General features: G+C 35.9%; 1 protein-coding gene and 1 long non-coding RNA gene across 2 annotated transcripts; both read right to left on the reverse strand.

The window, feature by feature from the left end:
- Window positions 1-798: 798 nt before the first annotated feature.
- Window positions 799-6494, reverse strand: LOC116249580 (uncharacterized). The gene is made up of 2 exons (XR_004171226.2): window positions 5351-6494; window positions 799-1014 (listed from the first exon to the last, which is right to left on the reverse strand). It is a non-coding gene; the product is annotated as an uncharacterized LOC116249580 (long non-coding RNA).
- Window positions 6495-6978: 484 nt separating this feature from the next.
- Window positions 6979-18128, reverse strand: LOC116251441 (COP9 signalosome complex subunit 3). Its single transcript, XM_031625722.2, has 12 exons — window positions 17836-18128; window positions 16161-16276; window positions 15733-15979; window positions 15409-15466; window positions 15228-15317; window positions 14739-14801; window positions 11772-11861; window positions 11240-11398; window positions 11018-11139; window positions 7674-7746; window positions 7537-7607; window positions 6979-7445 (listed from the first exon to the last, which is right to left on the reverse strand). The coding sequence occupies exons 1-11, from the start codon at window positions 18018-18020 to the stop codon at window positions 7539-7541; spliced, it is 1272 nt and encodes a 423-aa protein (XP_031481582.1). The 5' UTR covers window positions 18021-18128; the 3' UTR covers window positions 6979-7445; window positions 7537-7538.
- Window positions 18129-19125: the final 997 nt, after the last annotated feature.

A 19125-nucleotide genomic window follows, 5' to 3' on the forward strand; every position in this document is an offset into this window, starting at 1 on the left:
CATCCACATGAAACTGTAGTTGGAAAAAATTTCAAGTCTTGGAACGTATTACCAATAATGAAACTTCAAGTGCATGAACTGTTTAAATGATTCTAAAGATGTACAAAAAGAAGTTACTACGATCAATTAATATGTATGAAAGAGTTCCTGAAGTACCAAGTGATTCATTCTTTATACGATTTTCCAGCTAGATATAAAAATTACTCGATGGCCACGCATTTATAATCTCAACTCGCAAATTACACTGACGCCAAGGTCATAATTAAATGGAAAGAAACCACGGATAAAAGAGCCACGTGCATTTAGACGGAGTAATACCGGGGAAACGTAAGATGTCATCCATAGAAAAGAACGGCATAAATAATTGAATAAGATTATAGCTACAAGCTAAGTCATGATCAAACTCCTTACTTTTACTTTATTTAATTTTTCTAACTCAATTTTCATTCTATTTTTTAGATTTATTGTTCCCTAACAATATAATGTTTTCATTTATATCACTTGTTTATTTGGATCTTGCTTTTATTTTTATTTTTTTAAGATTTACACACACACACACACATATATAATATATATACCCACACCCACATTTTGTAAAATTAACATACCTATACTTATGTCCGAATCATACCAGTACCCATGTAACTTAAGCTAATGGATCGTTTTCAAAAAATGGATTTTAAAAATAAATATTTCAATAAAAATATAGTGAAAACCGTACAGCAAATTAATAAAAATCGGTTCACATAACATAACTGTCCGAGTCAATTCTTAGGAAACATACGTAGATCCAAAATCTCCAAATATAAACTCACAACTTTATTGTCAAATATTAATAGTAAAAATACAACATTCAATGGACTATTACAAAATTCGAACTAATTTAACTTTTCGCACAATCTGAACAAAAATATAAGACCTAACGCCCTGCGAGCCTGCACTAACCGATGCTCTAGCCACCAACATGGAGACCCTATCCCTCATTTTTACCGTTCTGGCCCGCTGTCATATGCCCTGCAAAACGATAACAGAAAACAAGAGCAAGAGAAATAGATTAGAAAAGAGCCCTAGTTCTATAGTTGGACTCCGGAACATAAAACTTTATATAAGTAAGAAAAATCTAGTCTAAATATTGCTGTACACAAGAAAAAGGAACTTGAAGTTAAAACAAACATTTGAAAGCAAATACATATCTTTGAAAAACAAAAACAAATGAAAACAAAGTTTTGAACAGAACCGAAAATCAATATCTTGAAAGGCAGTATATTTCTCAGAAATTCTAACAAAAATCACTACATTAATCTACATTCTCTCGAGAAACTACAAAAAAATTTGAATGCAGAAAAAATTAGATTTCTACGCCATAAAAAGGCCAGAAAAATAGACTAAATTCTTGACCCAAAGGATCTCAGGTTTCTATAAAACAGAAAAGTAGAAACAGTCAAAAAACCACAGGATATTAAATATAACTCCAAAATCTAAACGTTTCAATATAGAAGCTAGCAGGCTGGCTTGTGTATGCCAAAAGGGAATTAGTATTTATTATCAATAGATGTTTTCTTTTTACAAAAAGCATTGATATGTATCTCCTACCAAACGCTAACAAGTAACAAGTACATATTTCTCTCTCGCATGTGCTACCACATACTTAGACAGATTCATTTCTTACAAGTGACAACTAGGTCAAAGGGAGCGACTTTAAGCAGGATTTTTCAGACCTTTTTTGTTGTTGGGTAACTTGAGCTTAAAGCAATGACAAAATTAGTGCGTTCAGTTTGAAAAGATTACAGTCCATAATATCAAGATTGTCACTACATAGCAACATTTAGCGCACACATATCATTTTAAAATAATTTTAAACACAATAAATAATAATCAAAATACAATATGATGGTATCTTTAATCTTAACTTGCTTTGAATTAAGTCAACTCATGCATATTTAATAATAGTAGATACAGGAATAACTGAAAGCAGTAACTCATGGATTATTAATAAAAAAACAAACATAAATACTTAAAACCTCATGACTACCTGATAAAAGTAATCTATGTCATAGGGACACCATAGGCATAGAAAATACCAAACATTGGATTGATAGAAAAAGTGTGACTGATTAGCTAGGATGATTCGACTAAGTTCAGGTACAACTATATAAGAGCACTTGACCCAGGTTTGGAACATGTTTTAAAAATGAAAATATTGTCAGTTGAAACTCAAAAGCAAGTTCCAGTTTTTGCCTGGCTGATGTGGAGGTGTGGAGGTGAAAACCCTACGCAGGTTGATCCAGGAGCAAGCAACAAGGGTATGGGATTAATGTCAACGTAAAATTTCACTTTACCGGTATAAAAATGAAAAAAATAAATATTCTAAAGCAAGACTGAATTATACGCGGGCTAAGATGAATGAAAATTAGATTTGATTCTCAAGGATAATCCGGTTTAAAAATCTAAATCCAATTCTAACTTCTTTGCATATTATTTCTTTGCAACGTGTTGGATTCATATTGGAAAGCAAATATAAATAACATGTAAAGCTCAGAGGCTAAAACGTGACTTTCACCAAACCAAATATGGACGGCTCAATTGGAACGCATTTATTTTAATGACCCAAACACTACTTGTCTGATTATATTATGCATGAATGTAATATCAGCAAGGCTATTGAATCTATCACATCCAGTGATACTGCAAAAAACAAAGTAAAGGTGGCATCCAAATGGGAGTTTGGGGGGCCTAGCATAAGAATTGGTGCATTGCAAGTCTCCGTTTAATTTGAATACAGAGATATATCATTCTTGTGGAAACAATTATTCTAGTGGAACATGTACACTGAAGCAACACTTGCTTGGTTTTGGAGGCAATGTGAAGGTATCTGTAATGTCTTGAAAGATATGAAAAACCAATTCTCAAGTGTGTGCAAGGAACAACAAAAAAGGATAATGAGAAGAAGAAAGGACTTTATTTTGAGGAAAGTTATCAAATACGTTACAAACAAAGAATCAGCACTAGAGCTGAATCACAGTAATCAAATCAGTATCCTAGACTTTGAGTTTCAACTTCCAGAATCCAAGTTCTGTGAAAGCCTATGTTCCACTTGAACCAAAATCTCAAACAAAGAAAAAACAAAGTTGTGAACACTCAACAACATATAAAGAAGAAAAAGGAGCGCATTAATATACTAGTACATGCTTCTACTGAGTATCAATTTGCCATTAATAGTACAACGTTGCCCAGCCTTGACACAATATTGAGGTGACAGAATAGTGAGGAACTAGAATGAAGGAAGGATCCTACATGAGGTTAAAGAACCTCTCTTTAAGAAGCCAAAATAAACAAGGAATTGGCAAAACTCAAAGACCAATACTACATTTGGATGTCGAACATGTTAAATGGACAGACAGAAGGGGAAAAAAGACCAGTTACAAAGGTTTTAGTTTGTCGTCTTTATAAATACTGAAGCAGAAAAATTTGCTTTGACAAGTGGATGGAAGTAAATACCATCATCTAGAAATACCATTTAATTAAGTCATTAATATTCATTGATAAATCTAGGCATGCTAAGGGACGCTTTCACCTTAGGACTTGAATTACTCAAGTGCACATTATCATAAACATAAAAGAAGCGTACGCTATTAAACAACGCCAAAGAGAATGGTTCACAATCAGTGACCGGGAACTTAAGTAATCTAGACAAATTTAGGGATATTTGTAGCCCCCTTTTCATTCTCTGCAAAAGAGGATTGTTCCACATCCCGTTCTATCTTGGACACCTCTCTCTAGCATGTAAACTCTTTTACATGCCTTCTCCTTTGGTGTCCATTAAAACTAAAGCATAAATCAAAGCCAAACAGAGTTTTCATTTTAATCAATTGTGTGACAATTCGCTTTTATCTTTTGTAGATAAAACTGCGGTATATCTGCTTCATAGTTTTTTTCTTTCTTTCTTTTTTTTCTTTTTAGTTCTATTTAGCCAAGAATGTGCCAAGCAGCAACCTATTCACAACTGTAGCATGGTCTGAATGGTGTATTAAATTTAGATCAAAGGTAGGTAGATCTAGATCCTAATTATTCACATTAAGCGATTGCTGAAACCTGTTTCAACAGATTGTCGAGTGGCTTAATTGGAACATAATATTAATTTCCAATTTCCATTCTTACACCCCTAAACAAGGCTAGTTTGATTAAGGCAGAAACACTTGAACAAAAATGCATAAACACAATCACAAGGGTTGGAGAACCAATCACCATCTTCTTAAGCGATTCTTTCTTTATGTTTATTAGAAAGAAAATACGAACATTTAACCCAAACACTACTTGTCTGATTTATGTTATGCATACATAAAGATGATGCATCCAACAAAAAACTTTCAAAGCACTTTCAACAGAAATTCAACTAAGATCCAACTCCATAGAGAGTTCAAATGGCCAAGCTGCTATGCCCTACATTACCAAGTAATCTATACCACACTAATGAACCTTAAGGGGCATTTGATAGGGCAAAAAGAAAAGAAAAATAAAATAATGTATGTGGTGGTTGAAACTTGAAATCTTTCTATAGAAAGAATTCAATGTCTTATTGGGGACAGAAAAGCTGCAAAAACCATAAAAAAACTAATGAGAAAGAAGACAATTATTTCAAGATTTTTTTTTAGCGTGGATGCATGAATGCACTCTCGAGATAATGTTTCTTGAAATGTTTTGATGCATAAGTGTACTGGCAAAGATGCTTTCTTATAGTGCCATTCTGTTGAAGGAAAACCAGTAATCTATGTCACTAGGACTAGACTGTCGAAAAATGTAGAGACATATTAACTCTGTCATTATCCATCTGTTGATGCTATCGAATGCTATTCCCTCTTATCATAACCACTGCCTGTCTGCGGTTGTCTGCACCGACATTTCATAATTCCTGCTCGTACTACAGGATGCTCATTTTGATCCCAGTTCTGTCCAAAACACTGTAGTTCCCATTCTAGCTAAACAAAAAACTCCCAATTATTGAGAATCAGAAAAGGTTATTAGGTAAAATATTCCAAAGATACCGGGAAAACGTGCGAAAACAATAGTTTCATGGCGCTTGATTTTTAATACCCAAAATCACTAAAGGTTATCTTCTAGTGGATGTGATCGAACAAACCAAAAAGTGGATTGATTTCCCTTTTAATTTCACAAGGAGCCACTTCAACCACGGAATACATTTCTACAAAAACTAACGAACTTACGCAGTCTTCATCAGAAGAACACCACAGACTCCATAAGTCTACAAGAAACTTCTTTTATCAAACGCAAACCGTTAAATGCTAAGACTCTGCAAGCAAATAAAGCAAGTTCAGGTCAGAAAGCAGGAAACCTGAGTTTATTCGAACGGAGACTGTCTGAACACACCACAGTCGCCCATGAATTTCTTGCGGCTGTCATAGGCATTCAATCCGTGGATGTGGTTCCGGCACTGACTGCAATCGATAAAAACAGGAGGTCTCACATTCCACGAAATTCTTGAATATTTTTAGAAGGAAAATTGTGGTCGAACAACAACATTCTTTCAACCATACAAGCAGTCTGAGAGATAGGAACTCAACGTTTCCGCTCCTCTCTTCAAAAATAATGGGTTTTAGGGACCTGAAGGACGCCATCGAGGCGCTTCTCCTCTCTCTCACCGTCTCTTTTTCTCTGTCCCCTCCTCTCTCTCTCACTGTCTATTGTTCTCCGTCCCCTCATCTCCATTTGTTCTCTGTCCCCTCATCTCCATTGGGCAATCTTTCTTGGAGCCAGCACAGCGTCTCCCCCGACATTTTTACGGTTCCTGGTCGGCTTGCTGGAAGGACTTCCTCTCACATTGGGAAGCGCTGGTGCAGGGCTCTTCGTGACTTACACTCCTAGACATACGCCCCTCTTCAACTCGACCAGCGGCCATGGCCCTCTCAACACAGAGAATTGCGCAATGTATGTTAACCTAATCGAGAACTACAGCAACCTCCAACACCAAAAAGCATGAATGACTAAAAATAGAACGGTGCCTTCCTAAAAATTTAATGACGAACAAATAATACTTCCTAAAAAGAAAATCATTAAACATATGAACTTTATTGTTGTATAGTGTAAGACATGAAAATAAATCAATTACTAAATTTGAAGGGACTTGATTTTTGTAAATATAGGGTTCTATAATCTCAGGTGAGAATGATGGTATTCTGACCACAACTCAACAATTATAAATTCAACCAGGATTAAACTTGAATGCTTGCATTGGGTTGGGAGAAGAAGAGTAAACAAGCTCAAAACTCTGTCAAAGGTTTCTTGTCGGTGAGGTCCAGAAAAGATTTTGATCAAGGAGAAGAAATATGAGATTGATGGGATGCAAAAACTACTTTCTTTATGAAAATAGACTCTTTAACGGTTTCGAAGAAACTAAGTTCATAACTAGGAAAACTCAGGTTTGCTACCAAGGAACGGGTTCTTTGTAATCCCCACTTCTTTTGAAAAGCTTTGCATTATGTGAGTCGGTCTAACCCTTCGGGTGAGTGGAGAAGGAATCCGAGCGAGCTTCGGGCACTTTATGCAGACTCGAATTTGGATTTAAAATATCAACTCAGATTCAGATTTGAATTCAGATCGAAGTTAGCCTTAAATAAACATCATACATCTGATATCCTCATCATATGTTAATGGGTCTGGATCTGTTTTTGAAAATCCAATTCGGAAAGGATTCAGATTGTGAAAAATCGGATCTGGATTCGCCTTCAGGCTCTCCCGCTCACCTTGGTGGACGCTTCCCGAAGTACATTTTCAGAATTATGTACCATACGAAATCTACACCACGTTTGTGCAATTAATAAATGTGTGCGTGTGTACATGTATGCAATGCACATGCATCGATAAGTTGGGATTCTCACTGTTTCAATAATGTTTATACTATATCGTACATATAACCCAGTCATCAAGATACCTTGTAAATCAGTGAAGTTCAAAAGGCATTGATGAATTAGAGAATCCAACTAATAATTCAAGAATTCAAGGATAGAGCTGCTTCCCAACAACCGATCAACATTGGCTACATGAAGACAATTTTCATTAGGCAGTCATCAACAGTCGGGATAAGCATGTTCTGCACAGTCGTGGTGGACCTATGCCGATGGAAACTCAATTATCTGCAGCTAGCAGTTAACTTCCGCGAAGAGGAAGAAAACAAAAATACATTTTGCTCCCTCATATACCCGCTTGAAGGAGCAATACGTTGAATTTTAGGCATATCATGAAGCTTACAAAAATTCATCGCCTAAGGTTCAGATTTCTTCTTTCTGCAGAAGGGATATACAGGTAACGATGACTCTTTAAATGTTGTCGTTTCTGTTGACAACCCATGGTTGGAAGCTCTGGCTTGTATGCACCCATTGCAGGACAGACCGGGATATCAAAACTCCAGCAGTAATAATCCCACCTGCGCACTGTCATCAAACATTTGTTACGTTTGGACATATTACGGCACATTCTTTTATAAAAAAATTTGTAGCCTTAAAAAGTCAATCGTGTCAATACCTTCAGACCAGAAACTTTTGGGGAACACTATCAAAATCATCAAAATCCAATCTTGTCCTCTCTCTTCCAGCCTGAAGAAAGCAATTTAAGCTCAGAGGCTTATGATCTACAAACTATAACATAAGCACTACAACTACCTTTGTAACATATGAAGGGTCACATGCAATGCTCTCCTCTACAGCTTTCAGCTTCTTGGAGATACCCATTATCCTGCAACAAAAGACACAAGCAATCAAATTTATAAGATGTCAAGAACGTACGAGGAACTAAAATAGGAGAATATGGAACTCCCTGGTAACTGGAAAGAGCAAAGACATCTCTCGCACTGTAAGAATAATAACAATTCATAGTTTTTCCAGAAACAAAATTAATTCATGAGAAACTAACATTTATCGATTATTCACCTCATTTCTTAGTCATACTTCAGCAACCTCTCAAATTAATTAGTCTTTCTTCCATATACATGAGCATATTTTGCTAAAATAGATATACACGTACATATATTAATAGTACATACATCATCTATCCAATATCATACATGTATACTTATTTGCTCACATACACACACACACACACACTTCATACTACAAGAATAACAACATTGTCAATCTTAACGGTTCTGAACCTGCTCAAAAAAACAACTGAATTCATGAGAAACCAGTATTGATTTATTAACCACCTCATTTTAGTCATAACTCAGCAACTTCAAACTGCTTTTCTGTTCAGTGTTATGTCTGCTCCAGTGCTCCTCTGTGCTACATTACTTCTTTTTTCTGTTTGACTTTTTAAAACGTATATCTAGTCATTGCCAATTAGGCAGAGGCTAGTGGGCTTTATTCCATGACTTCAGATATGGTTCTTGCATACTTGTTTGGTTAATAAGATTCATTATTTCTTAAAGTGCCCTGTCTACCCATTCAAGTAATTCAATTCAAAGTATCACAATACTTTCTCTAGTCTTGTTCAATCAAATAAATCAACAAGTGGTACAAATAAGGTGAATAATCATAGCCACAAATATCGTTTTCATGTTTTAAACAGCGATGTTTTTCTTGGGTATAATAATACGGCGAGCTTTAGAAAAATACAGTAAATTTTTAGAAATTTTTAAAATAGTAAAAAATAAGAAAAAATTAAAACAAATGAGAAACTGATAAAAAAAATAAGTAGATAAGCAACAAACAAAAATTAGAAAATGCAAACAAGTAGCCTAGCATTAAAAATCATGAAAAAATGCCTAAAATGAAAAAAAAAAGTTTTTTGTGATCTTTTTACTTTGTTTTTTTTTACAAAATTCCCATTTTCTTGAGCTGACTTATTTTTCACGTTTTTAATGTTTTTTTCCTAAAAAGATATGTTTATGAAGACTGATAGAATTACACATGGTTGGCAAACCCAGGAATCAAACTCCATGACCGAGTCAGTGGGTCAACGAGTTGACTCGACAACTCAGTCAGGTCAGGTTGTAAATTTTTATAGTGTATTTTTATTGTAATCTTATAGTGTAATCTACTGTCTCACTACCCAGAATAGAGCAACATGATCTTGGTTATGATTTGTCAACAACTCTAACCATGAAGCAAGCCATGAATCTAAGAATACTTCCTTAGCTTTTATTTATCTCTCTCTCTCTCTCTCCCTCTCTCTATCAACCACCAGACTCTCCATGGGCCTTGGATGTTTAGAAATTGATGGTGATAGATAATATATTTGCAAATTGTGGGGATAGTATTCCTTCCATTTCCCTAATAAAAGCTTTCATAAGGGGGAAAAAAAGCAAAAAATAGTTAAAAACATAAGGAAAATGAATTTTACACTCTAAAACAGTCAGAACCAAACCCAGACAATTATGATCCAAGTCACCGATCGAGTCAGCCAATTCTTGCCCGAGTCGCCCAAGTTTTGATGCTAACTCGCTTGGGTCTTGACTCTAGCCCAGTGAAACGACAATCCCAAGGCGACTCATGCAAGTCCCAAGTCAACTCGCTGAGTTAGCCAACAATGGAATTACAGTAACAGTTACAGTTCAACTGTTCAAATACCTTCATAAGGAACAAAAGTATATTTCATGAGACAAGGGAATATTTGCTACCAAAACCATATTAAGATCTGCACTCATATTTATAATTATGCTAAAGAAAACCAAGCCAAATTTGACATATCAGCAGCATGTGGTTGTTGCAGATATACCTCTGGTTTTATTTTTGTAATTTTTCTTTTTGTTTCTCTTCCTATGAATATTAACAGTTCTGACTATTTTATAACGTCTGAAGTCTAAAGAGTGCCTTAATTGCAGTTCTCTTTCATAGCTTGCACCTCCGGTAATTTGCCCCCATGGTTCCACAGTGCATGCATGCATGCATGCTGGGTAGCATGTGTGGGAAAGGGAAAAAAAAAGAGAAAAACAGAGTGCTCTTCTTCATGGAGAATGCTCTTTATTAGATAACTTAGAACAGGAGACTACTGCAGAAAGAAAAACACGTAAATAACTGAAGAGAAACACTTCATCAATTCAAAGAAAGGCATTCATTTTGTGATTTTTGTCTAGTCATGTTCAATGAGTTGAACTAACTCGGGCTTGCCTCGAACTCGCTTGGCTAAGCTCAACTTGAGCCTGACTCCATTTAGCAAACAATTCGAGTTCAAGTTCAGAAATGAACTCAATGAAACAAGTGAGTCAAGCTCTAGCTACGTAGGCTCAACTCAGTTGAACTTGTTTAATCTCATGGGCCCATGGCAATATTATATATATAAGATGGTTCACTTTATTGTCAACAAAAAGTTGTTCTCGTGGTCTTCCATGTGGCTAGCAAAAGGGGAGTTCAGTACTCACGTCCCTTTGTTGCCGACCGACCAAAAAAACAAAAAGAAACTTTTTAATAAATGGCTCGACTAAGCTCCAGCCAAATCTCAGCTCTAGCTTAGCCGAGCCAAGCCGAGCTCGAGCCAGCACACCTCGGCTCGTGAACATCCCTACTCTTTGTTAAAATCCAGCACGTTCTCACGATTTTCAAAGTCCTTGTAATATGTAAAGTCTCCTAGGATTCTACATTCTTGTAGAATGTGTTGAGGTATTTAATGTCCTTGTAATATGTGAAGAGTCTCTTAGGATTCTACGTTCTTGTAGAATGTGTTGAGGTATTTAATGTCATTGTAATATGTGAAGAGTCTCATAGGATTCTAAGATTGAAGACTCTTAGAATTCTGGAATTGAAATTATAAATAGGGCCGTGCAGACCATCCTGGTCACGACTTCTTCTCCTCATCTTCTTCTTGTTTTCATTCTCTCTCTCTATCTTCCTGCGTGAGTGCTCTTTTCTGGTTTCAGATATTGGTGCTAGATTTCTATCACTCTTGTCCACGAATGGTTGTCTCAGTCGGTGACAATGCAAACTAGGCACATTAAGACAGCTTGAGAAAGCCCATGTACTGCATTGGAACTTCATCAAAATAGGACAAAGGAAACGTAAAAAATACAAACCGTGCAATAGATGAATCAAGATGCTGGATCATCTCACAAGTCTTATACTGCTCAGGGTCCTCATGAAAGCTCACCATCCCATCCTTTTGATTGATTGTAGCAAATATTTCACCATCTTGGATCTAAAAGGATGCCAAACCATAGCAAGGATTGAACCTACTAAATCAAGAAAAGCTATATGAATCTAACAATTCATAGGCAACTATAATTCAACCAAAGTACCATTTGAAGCACATGCATCTCGGCTTGCTTGGCATCCTCAAGTTCCACTGTGTTTGCTATATCTTGTAGAGATAAAGTCAAGTAGGTTTGAGTCAATCTCTGGATATTGCGTTTGTAAAGAGACGATAAGACTTGTTTCACCAGTCCTACATTGTTGTCCTGTATAAAATTATCCAAATACGCAGAGGCGATCATATGGTCAGTCAAGCAAATCAAAAAGATGGTAACACAGAAGAAAATATCAAGGTTAGTTGCTGAATGTGCATTCAACTCCTGGCAAATCCAACACAGTCCAAGTAGCATAGTATAAGAAGAATAAGAGGTCAACCGTTTCAAACTTTAGCTATTACACATGGAGGCACAAGCAAATAAAAAATGATGTCCTGATTATTGATAGACAGACATATTCATCCAAAATATCTAAAACATAACATATACCTTTTAAAGATCTAGGAGAACAAAAGAAAATAGTTGTGGAAGTGCAGAATCATAAAGTATGAGACTTGTAAACTACCAAGAATGAAATACGTACATTCTTAAACTTCTCTACATTTGAGTTGAAACAGCTCTGCAACTCTGATATCTTTCCTGTGCCATAGCTACTGGCTAAATCAACATAAGGCTGCAAGAACCACTTTCACGTTAGGATGTGAAAAAATGTCCTTTTCCACAAAACCAGATTAGACATCTAATAGAGATGTTTAGCTGTTTGGAATATTAGAAACTGATGCAACAATCACAGACTTCACAAAGCACAAGTGACAGGTTATCCTTCTAAAATGTATTAAAAGTGTGTCTAAGAAATCTGTATTCATGAAAACAGCAGTCTATCTAGAGAACAGGTTCAACAAAAATAATCTAACCATGGTACTTCATAAGCAAAATTGTGTTGGATCCTGATTTAGTACAAATGATAATACACCAATGTACCAGGAGTTTTAAATAAAAGTTCTGCAATGTGACCCTTGTAACTGATACAGTAAGAACAACGTTCTAATATGACATGAAAATTTTAGAGTGACACATGAGAGTTATAGGAAAACACAGGAGCTAAATTGCTGCTCAAACGTAATAATGCATAAAATGGAAGGAAGAAAAAAAGGAGGGACTCATGCTGTATCTACATGAATATGATGCAATCATGCATTAGGACACTGGGTGTGGGTCTGGACAAAAGGTATTCTTTGGTATATGCTGCATTCACTGTTGTCTCCTCTGTACTGTGGCAATTCTCTTTTATGTAGTATGGTATTGTCTAACTAACACAGACACGGCTGAAAGGCTGCAGTACCTGTTTAGACAAGCTGACATGGCAATGGCAACATAGCTGGACATGGTAATATTGATTTTTATAGGTTTTTTGTGAAATTTTGCAGTTTTTTTTATGAAATTTTGTATTTCTTTTTGGAATTTTGGAATTTTACATTTTTTTGTGATGTTTTCCATATTTCTTGTGGAAATTTGCATATTTTTAAAGAAATTTTGCACACATAAATACATATATGCATATATACCTTGTCGTATCCCCATGCCCACAATTTTTAAATTGTCATGCGCATACCAGTATCCCGTACCTGTACCCATACAGTATCCATGTGGCCTGGAGTATTGTCATCCTTTGATGTACTAAAGCCATAGTATAAAATGGAAGAAACTAGGTCACAACCTAGATTGGATTTGTGATTGTCTTGCACCTCTTATCGTCTCTTATTTATTGCTGTTGATTGAATCAAATGATATTTCTCAAAGATCTAACATGGTATCAAAGCAATGTTAGATCCTATGTATGTGAATGCCTATATCTAAGATATGTCTATCTTTTTCTTGAAGTCATGATTTTATCCTCTGGTATGTCCTACCAGATATCCATTTCTTCTTGAGATCAAGATGTTATCCTTCACCCCAATACCTTCTTCTGTTCTTGCCAAGCCCGATTCCCAAATAATGTTGTTGGCTTTTCCAATCTGTTTTACTTATCTTTTGTTTTTTCCAATTTGTTTTACTTCAATCATTCATCATTATTGACTCTATCTGACAGGAAAACCCTAATTCACCTTCACCCCAATTCTTTTTATTGGTGAAAACCTAACCTTCCTTCCAATGGAGAAACCCTGCCTATTTCTTTCACTCTTGTGTTCCCTTCCTGCATCAAATATTTCTCGCTTGCTTTTTTCTTTCTGTTCACATCTCTTTTTGCCAAAAAATTCTGTTGACAATTTGGGCCTTTTGTTGCTTTTCTTTTTGTTTCTGTTCACATCTTGTTTACCCACTTGGATTCACTGAGAAAATGTGCTGTGAGAATTACACAGTTTATAAATGCTAACAAGCAAAACTGCCAAAGAAGTATAAAACAATCTCTTAACTTATTCTGTTACGTTGCATCTCCTTGGAAATTAATACAACCACAAAGGAGGAGGAGAAAAACAGTAGAAAGCAAAATGCCCCGAAACCAATACATCCCTAACATTGAAAGGTTGTTTGCAAAGAGGAGGAACAGAGGTAGAGAGAGAGAGAGAGAGAGAGAGAGAGACTCCTGAAAGACAATAACAAAGGCAACACTAGAGGAGAGCAGGCAAAATGTTGTTTTAGTGTGTCCACCAGAAGTCTGATCATCACATGGTTATTCACTTCATCCAAAATAACATAGAGAGAGAGAAGAAGAAGAAAAAGGGTTTGGGGTTCAAGCAAACCCATCTTTGTGTCCTTTTCTTATATCTAATCTGATTGAATCATAGGTCACTCTGTCAAGTCAGATGAATAGGCTGACTTATCTGAATATCATAAAAAATGGTCAAGTTCAAGTTGCCTCTCACTGTGCCTGTCACCTTTTTTTACTCGAAAGTTATCCAAGTCACATTGACCCAGCTTGTTCAATAACTGCAATTCTTCTCTTAACAGAACTATGGATACTTTTGACCAACAAATACCTGTGTTGCAATAACAGTGATATAGTGATAGTAATAATAACAACAGTAATCATTGCTGTTATTGTTGTTAATGGTGTCAGAATAACTACTCAGCCAGCAGTGGTTATTGAAGTAAGAAGTTTTTATTTCACCACCAATCTTGAAGTTTAAGAGCATACAGATCCACACAACTAATATTAATTAATTAAAGCAGGTCAAGAAAATAGAAACAAAATAATGCTCCAAAAGGAAACCTAAAAGCAAAGTGCACAGAAGGTTGCTCAATTTTTAATGTGACATTCCAGGATAGATCATGGAACACTGTGATCTTTATTCAAGAACTTTTCCCTGTTATCACAGGTTGACATTGTGACCATAAAATTTTTGTTTTCCTTCTCTCCTACTAATATATGACTAGAAAATTTGTCCTTATTTTCCTCCCCAACTACAATTATTTTCTCTGACAGTAGCAACAAGTTTCAAACACTACAAACTAGCAAGGCTGAGAATTTTAAAAAAAAAAAAAAAAAAAGCATCAACGCAAACTAGTTGTAAACCACTTAAAATATCAAAAAGAGAACACACTCCCATACCTGAGAATATAATTTAAGATACCTCTGTGCTGCACTAGAAGTGTATTTGGGGAAATTCGGTAACTGTTACAAAGACCATAACATATAAGAAACTGCTTGATATCCATGATCCATCACAGTAGCACTAGAAAAACTTGAAATATTTGCATGGAACATTTAAGGCCTTTAGGCTTTAGCACAACGGAAACCATTTTAACATTGCTACTTCACATTCCACCCTTTTATGAATAAAATAACTTGAAAAAGAACCTTGACTTTGCACAGAAACTATAAATATTTGACAGTCATTCTCTGTATCTAAAGAAAGTAGGGTAGCTTATTGTTTCTTAATTAGTGAAAAGAAGAAGAACATTACACAGATAGTGACATCATACAGCCAGACAGAATATTACAACAGTTTAGAGATTTCCCATAGCAACATATGTTGTTCAACAAACATGAATATTCGATGAAGATCAACCCATGAAAGTGCAAGAATAAATATTGTACCTGCCCATTTTGTATAAGAGAAACCAAAATGTACTTCTTGTAAGCTTCAACAGCGACAGCATGTATAGCAGGCATCGGAGACGTAGTCGCCTGGATATATACTGTGGTAAGTCCATGTATAATGGTCTAAATTAAAGAAAACGAAAGCCAAACATATCAATCAACTGCCTTAGCAACATACGTGACGCAAAAACTCCAGTGCTTTATGAAAGCGCTTCAGGCCTATATATATCATCCCTCTGCATGATACAACAATTAATATAACTAAAATTACACTACATTAAGAACAGATAAATCTGAGTGAAAAAATAGTGCAAAAGGATGAAAAAGTTCAGTTTTAAAAAAAAAAATCCTCCAAACAAAACAGGAAGAAGTAGAATCTGACACCACATAGATAAGCAAATAAGGAAATCAGTATCAAACTCTCAAGAGGAAACAGAAGCTAGAAGAACAGAACTTGAAGGATATACAAGCTCTATACGGCCAATATAAGAAAGAAACCAACCCATAATAGCAGTAAAGAAAAAAGTCCTTAGGCTGATCAATTTCGGAGATGTCATCATTCAAGATGCTTAAACCAGCTTTGTAGCACTTTGCCAATAAGCATAAGAGCAGAAAGTCTGGATGCAGAGCAGTCAGGTGCTCAGGTGATGGCTGAAGTTTACGAATGGCCACAAGCAATGGAGCTATTCCTTGTATTGGCACTTGGAGCTGCATAACCTGTTCTTTGAACCTTTTGCAGATAGATACAACTGAAGAAAAAAACAACAATGTTGAAGCTGATACAAATTAAAAAACCACAAAAGATGAAGCTACAACAAGAATGAAATAATATGAAATCGAGGAATCACGACATAAACAAGGAAATGGAAGATTCTAACCAACTCCTATAACCTAAAAGATTTAGAACTCAAGTCATAACAACCAAATTACATTTATCAGGTGCCACTTGTATCTGTTCTGCAGAACAAGCATTGATAAAGTTGGCAACAATGTTCAAGAAGCCACTAGCTTCCTCTTTCACGACAGAACCAGATGTATGAGCTTCCCTGCATAAACACAAAACAGTGCATGATTTACATTGAACAACTAAGAAGGTTGACTAGTTTCATCAGTAATCAGAAACACGACAACAACAACAATGTAACGACAAGGCATCTCTTTTTCTTTTTTCTTTCTACTGTCTCTATCAATGAACACTGGAGTTATTTACTCTTAACCACATCCATTTGTATCTGAGATTCATAATTTAGAAGCAATTAAATGAAAGTGGATCCAAATTCACAGACTTGCAAATATAGATGTCCATCGTAAAACGATTAGGGGATTGTAGAAGAAACTAATGATCAATATTCTGCACATAAGAGAAACTCAAACCTGATTTTGCATCTGTACTTAGTATAAGTTTGGCCACAATGGTTACTTTATACAAGCTGGGTCTCATTTGTGTAGCAATTTCAACATCGATAGAGATGTCATACATCTCATCTATGCCAAGGATGCCACTGAACAACGAAAAGTTGGTCAAGTTTTTCGTAGTGTGAACTCGTAGTCGTAGCTATCCTGGCATAGTACCACTACCACCATTTATGTCAAAATGAAGACTGAAAACTTTATGCCTTATGAACATTGATTCTACCCTTGACATGTTAATATTGAGCTTCTTATGGTCCCACATTTCATCTTGACTATTTCTTATATGCATAGTCTCCAATTTCATGTTCTGAAAGGAAGAATATGTGTGATATAGAACCAGAAATTATTTAAACACTAGCACAGGATCAAATGAACAGAAAATAAACCTACAATTTTAATTCTTTTACATAAAATGGATGTACCACTTGCAAGGAGCAAAAAAAAAGGAATCGTTGACAATTTCCAGGTCTGGAGAAGCAGCAGCATCCAGAAGGTGTGATGAATACGACCATCAATACTAGGTTCTACAGGGTTGGATCGCTTAAATGACATCGAACCATAGAAATACAACATGTTTTCATATGAAAAATTAAAAATTACAAATAACGCAACAAGCTCTGATTCCAAAAAGTGCACCGATGTATATATGTAGAAAAATATAACTCAGTACATATGACTAACCCTGTGTGGCCATTAAAAAGTTTCTCGCAAGACAAAATTCTCAAGGCGTCGAAGTAACCTCATTTGAATGGTATAGATAAAACACAATCTCAAAACAACACCCTGAGCAAGGAAAGAAATGACAATATGACTGATCAAGTATGTCTTCCATCTGGTAACTCACTTGCCAATGAATTAGGACCTCCCTGTTCTGCGGCTTCTGCCACACCACAGAATATGGTATCTTCAAGATGAATAGCGAGAATCAACAGTTCCACAAACTGAGATGTACTCATCGTACATAATCTATTAGAGCAAGATTTATGTAGACCCGTATGGTCGCAACCAACATCTAAGAATCATGCTATATGGACGAAAAAGCATGTAACTACGAAAAGTAACAAAACGCTCCAACATGTAAGAACTCCAAATTACACCACAACACCCTTTTCAGGAGGAAATAACAGAAACAAGAAAGGAACTGCAACTGGATATTGATGGAAACAAATGGGCAACTGAATAAAGGGCTTACAGAAAGTAGAGGTAACCAAGAGAGTGTTTGGAAGGATCCAGAAGGTGCAAGAAGGAGCCCAATCGAGAACCCTGGGACTGAAGAGAGTCCTCCTCCTGTTTCAGAAGCGAGTGGAGATGGCTAACATCTTCGGGACAACCAGATAGCCCCTGAATGTGCGTGATCAGTGACTCCACGGAATCCATTATCGTCAGGAAGCAACCTGAGAGAGAGAGAGAGAGAATGAGTCCCAAAGAGAGACCAAGGCGGATCTCCGTGCTTTTATAGGCAGGCGGTGTTTGCCGTTCCTGGAACAGAAAACGTGGGAAACGCAACAAAGTTCTTGCTTTTCAATTAATTTCGCAAACGAGAAACTTGGACAGCGAGCCCAAGGCTCTAACTGGGGGTTAGTGTTACCTGAACCAAAATGGGTTGATATCCGACCCGGTTTTGATTGTCAAATTATCTTGTTTTGAAATAGAAATTTATTGCTGTGATAACAGGTGTTGATGATAGCCTTATCGAGCATCAAGGGCCATAATGTAGTTGGATAAGCACCGCACATAAAAGGCATGTCGTCCATTCGATTTTTACGAGTATTATTTTCGTTAATAATAAATAGTAAAATCACAACACTTTAATTAACATGTATATCGTACCCTACTCAGGTCTCAACGCAACCTAAAACCCTCGAAATAAAATCAATAAGGGTGTCATATAGGTATTATTATTTTCGTTAATCATAAATGGTCATATCGCAATACTTTAATTGGCAGGTGTATCGTATCTTACTGAGGTATCAATGCCAACCAAAAACACCAACGAAAGTGTCTTTGAGTTTTTTTTGAACAACAGATTGTTAACCTCCTCCTTACCCGAATGATAGCGTTATGGAGGTCCATTTTTCCGTATTAAGGAAAAAAAATGAAAAAGGGACAATCAAACCTAGCCTTTTCTATCTTTTCAAACTAAAACGATATGATCCAAATTTGGGTACGTTCTCAATCGTGGTCTATATCTAGTCAGGTTTATACTTTGAGACGTAAATGGCATGAAATTTGATCCACTAAATACACTATAAATTGGATCAGAATCAGTTTTGGCACAGTAAATAAATAAATAAACCTCAAAATCAGATCCCATCTTTTCACTCCCCTGCTTAAACTAGATTTGATTCTCAAACAAGCTTGTTTACATCAGAAATAAATTCACACCCAAACTGATACTGAACGTCTTAACTAAGCAAATATAAGTTTCCTTTCTATTGCAGTCACAAATGTTATTGATATCTTGAAATATAGTAATTTTATC

This window comes from Nymphaea colorata, chromosome 3 (genome assembly GCF_008831285.2).
Source record: "Nymphaea colorata isolate Beijing-Zhang1983 chromosome 3, ASM883128v2, whole genome shotgun sequence".
NCBI lineage: Eukaryota > Viridiplantae > Streptophyta > Magnoliopsida > Nymphaeales > Nymphaeaceae > Nymphaea > Nymphaea colorata.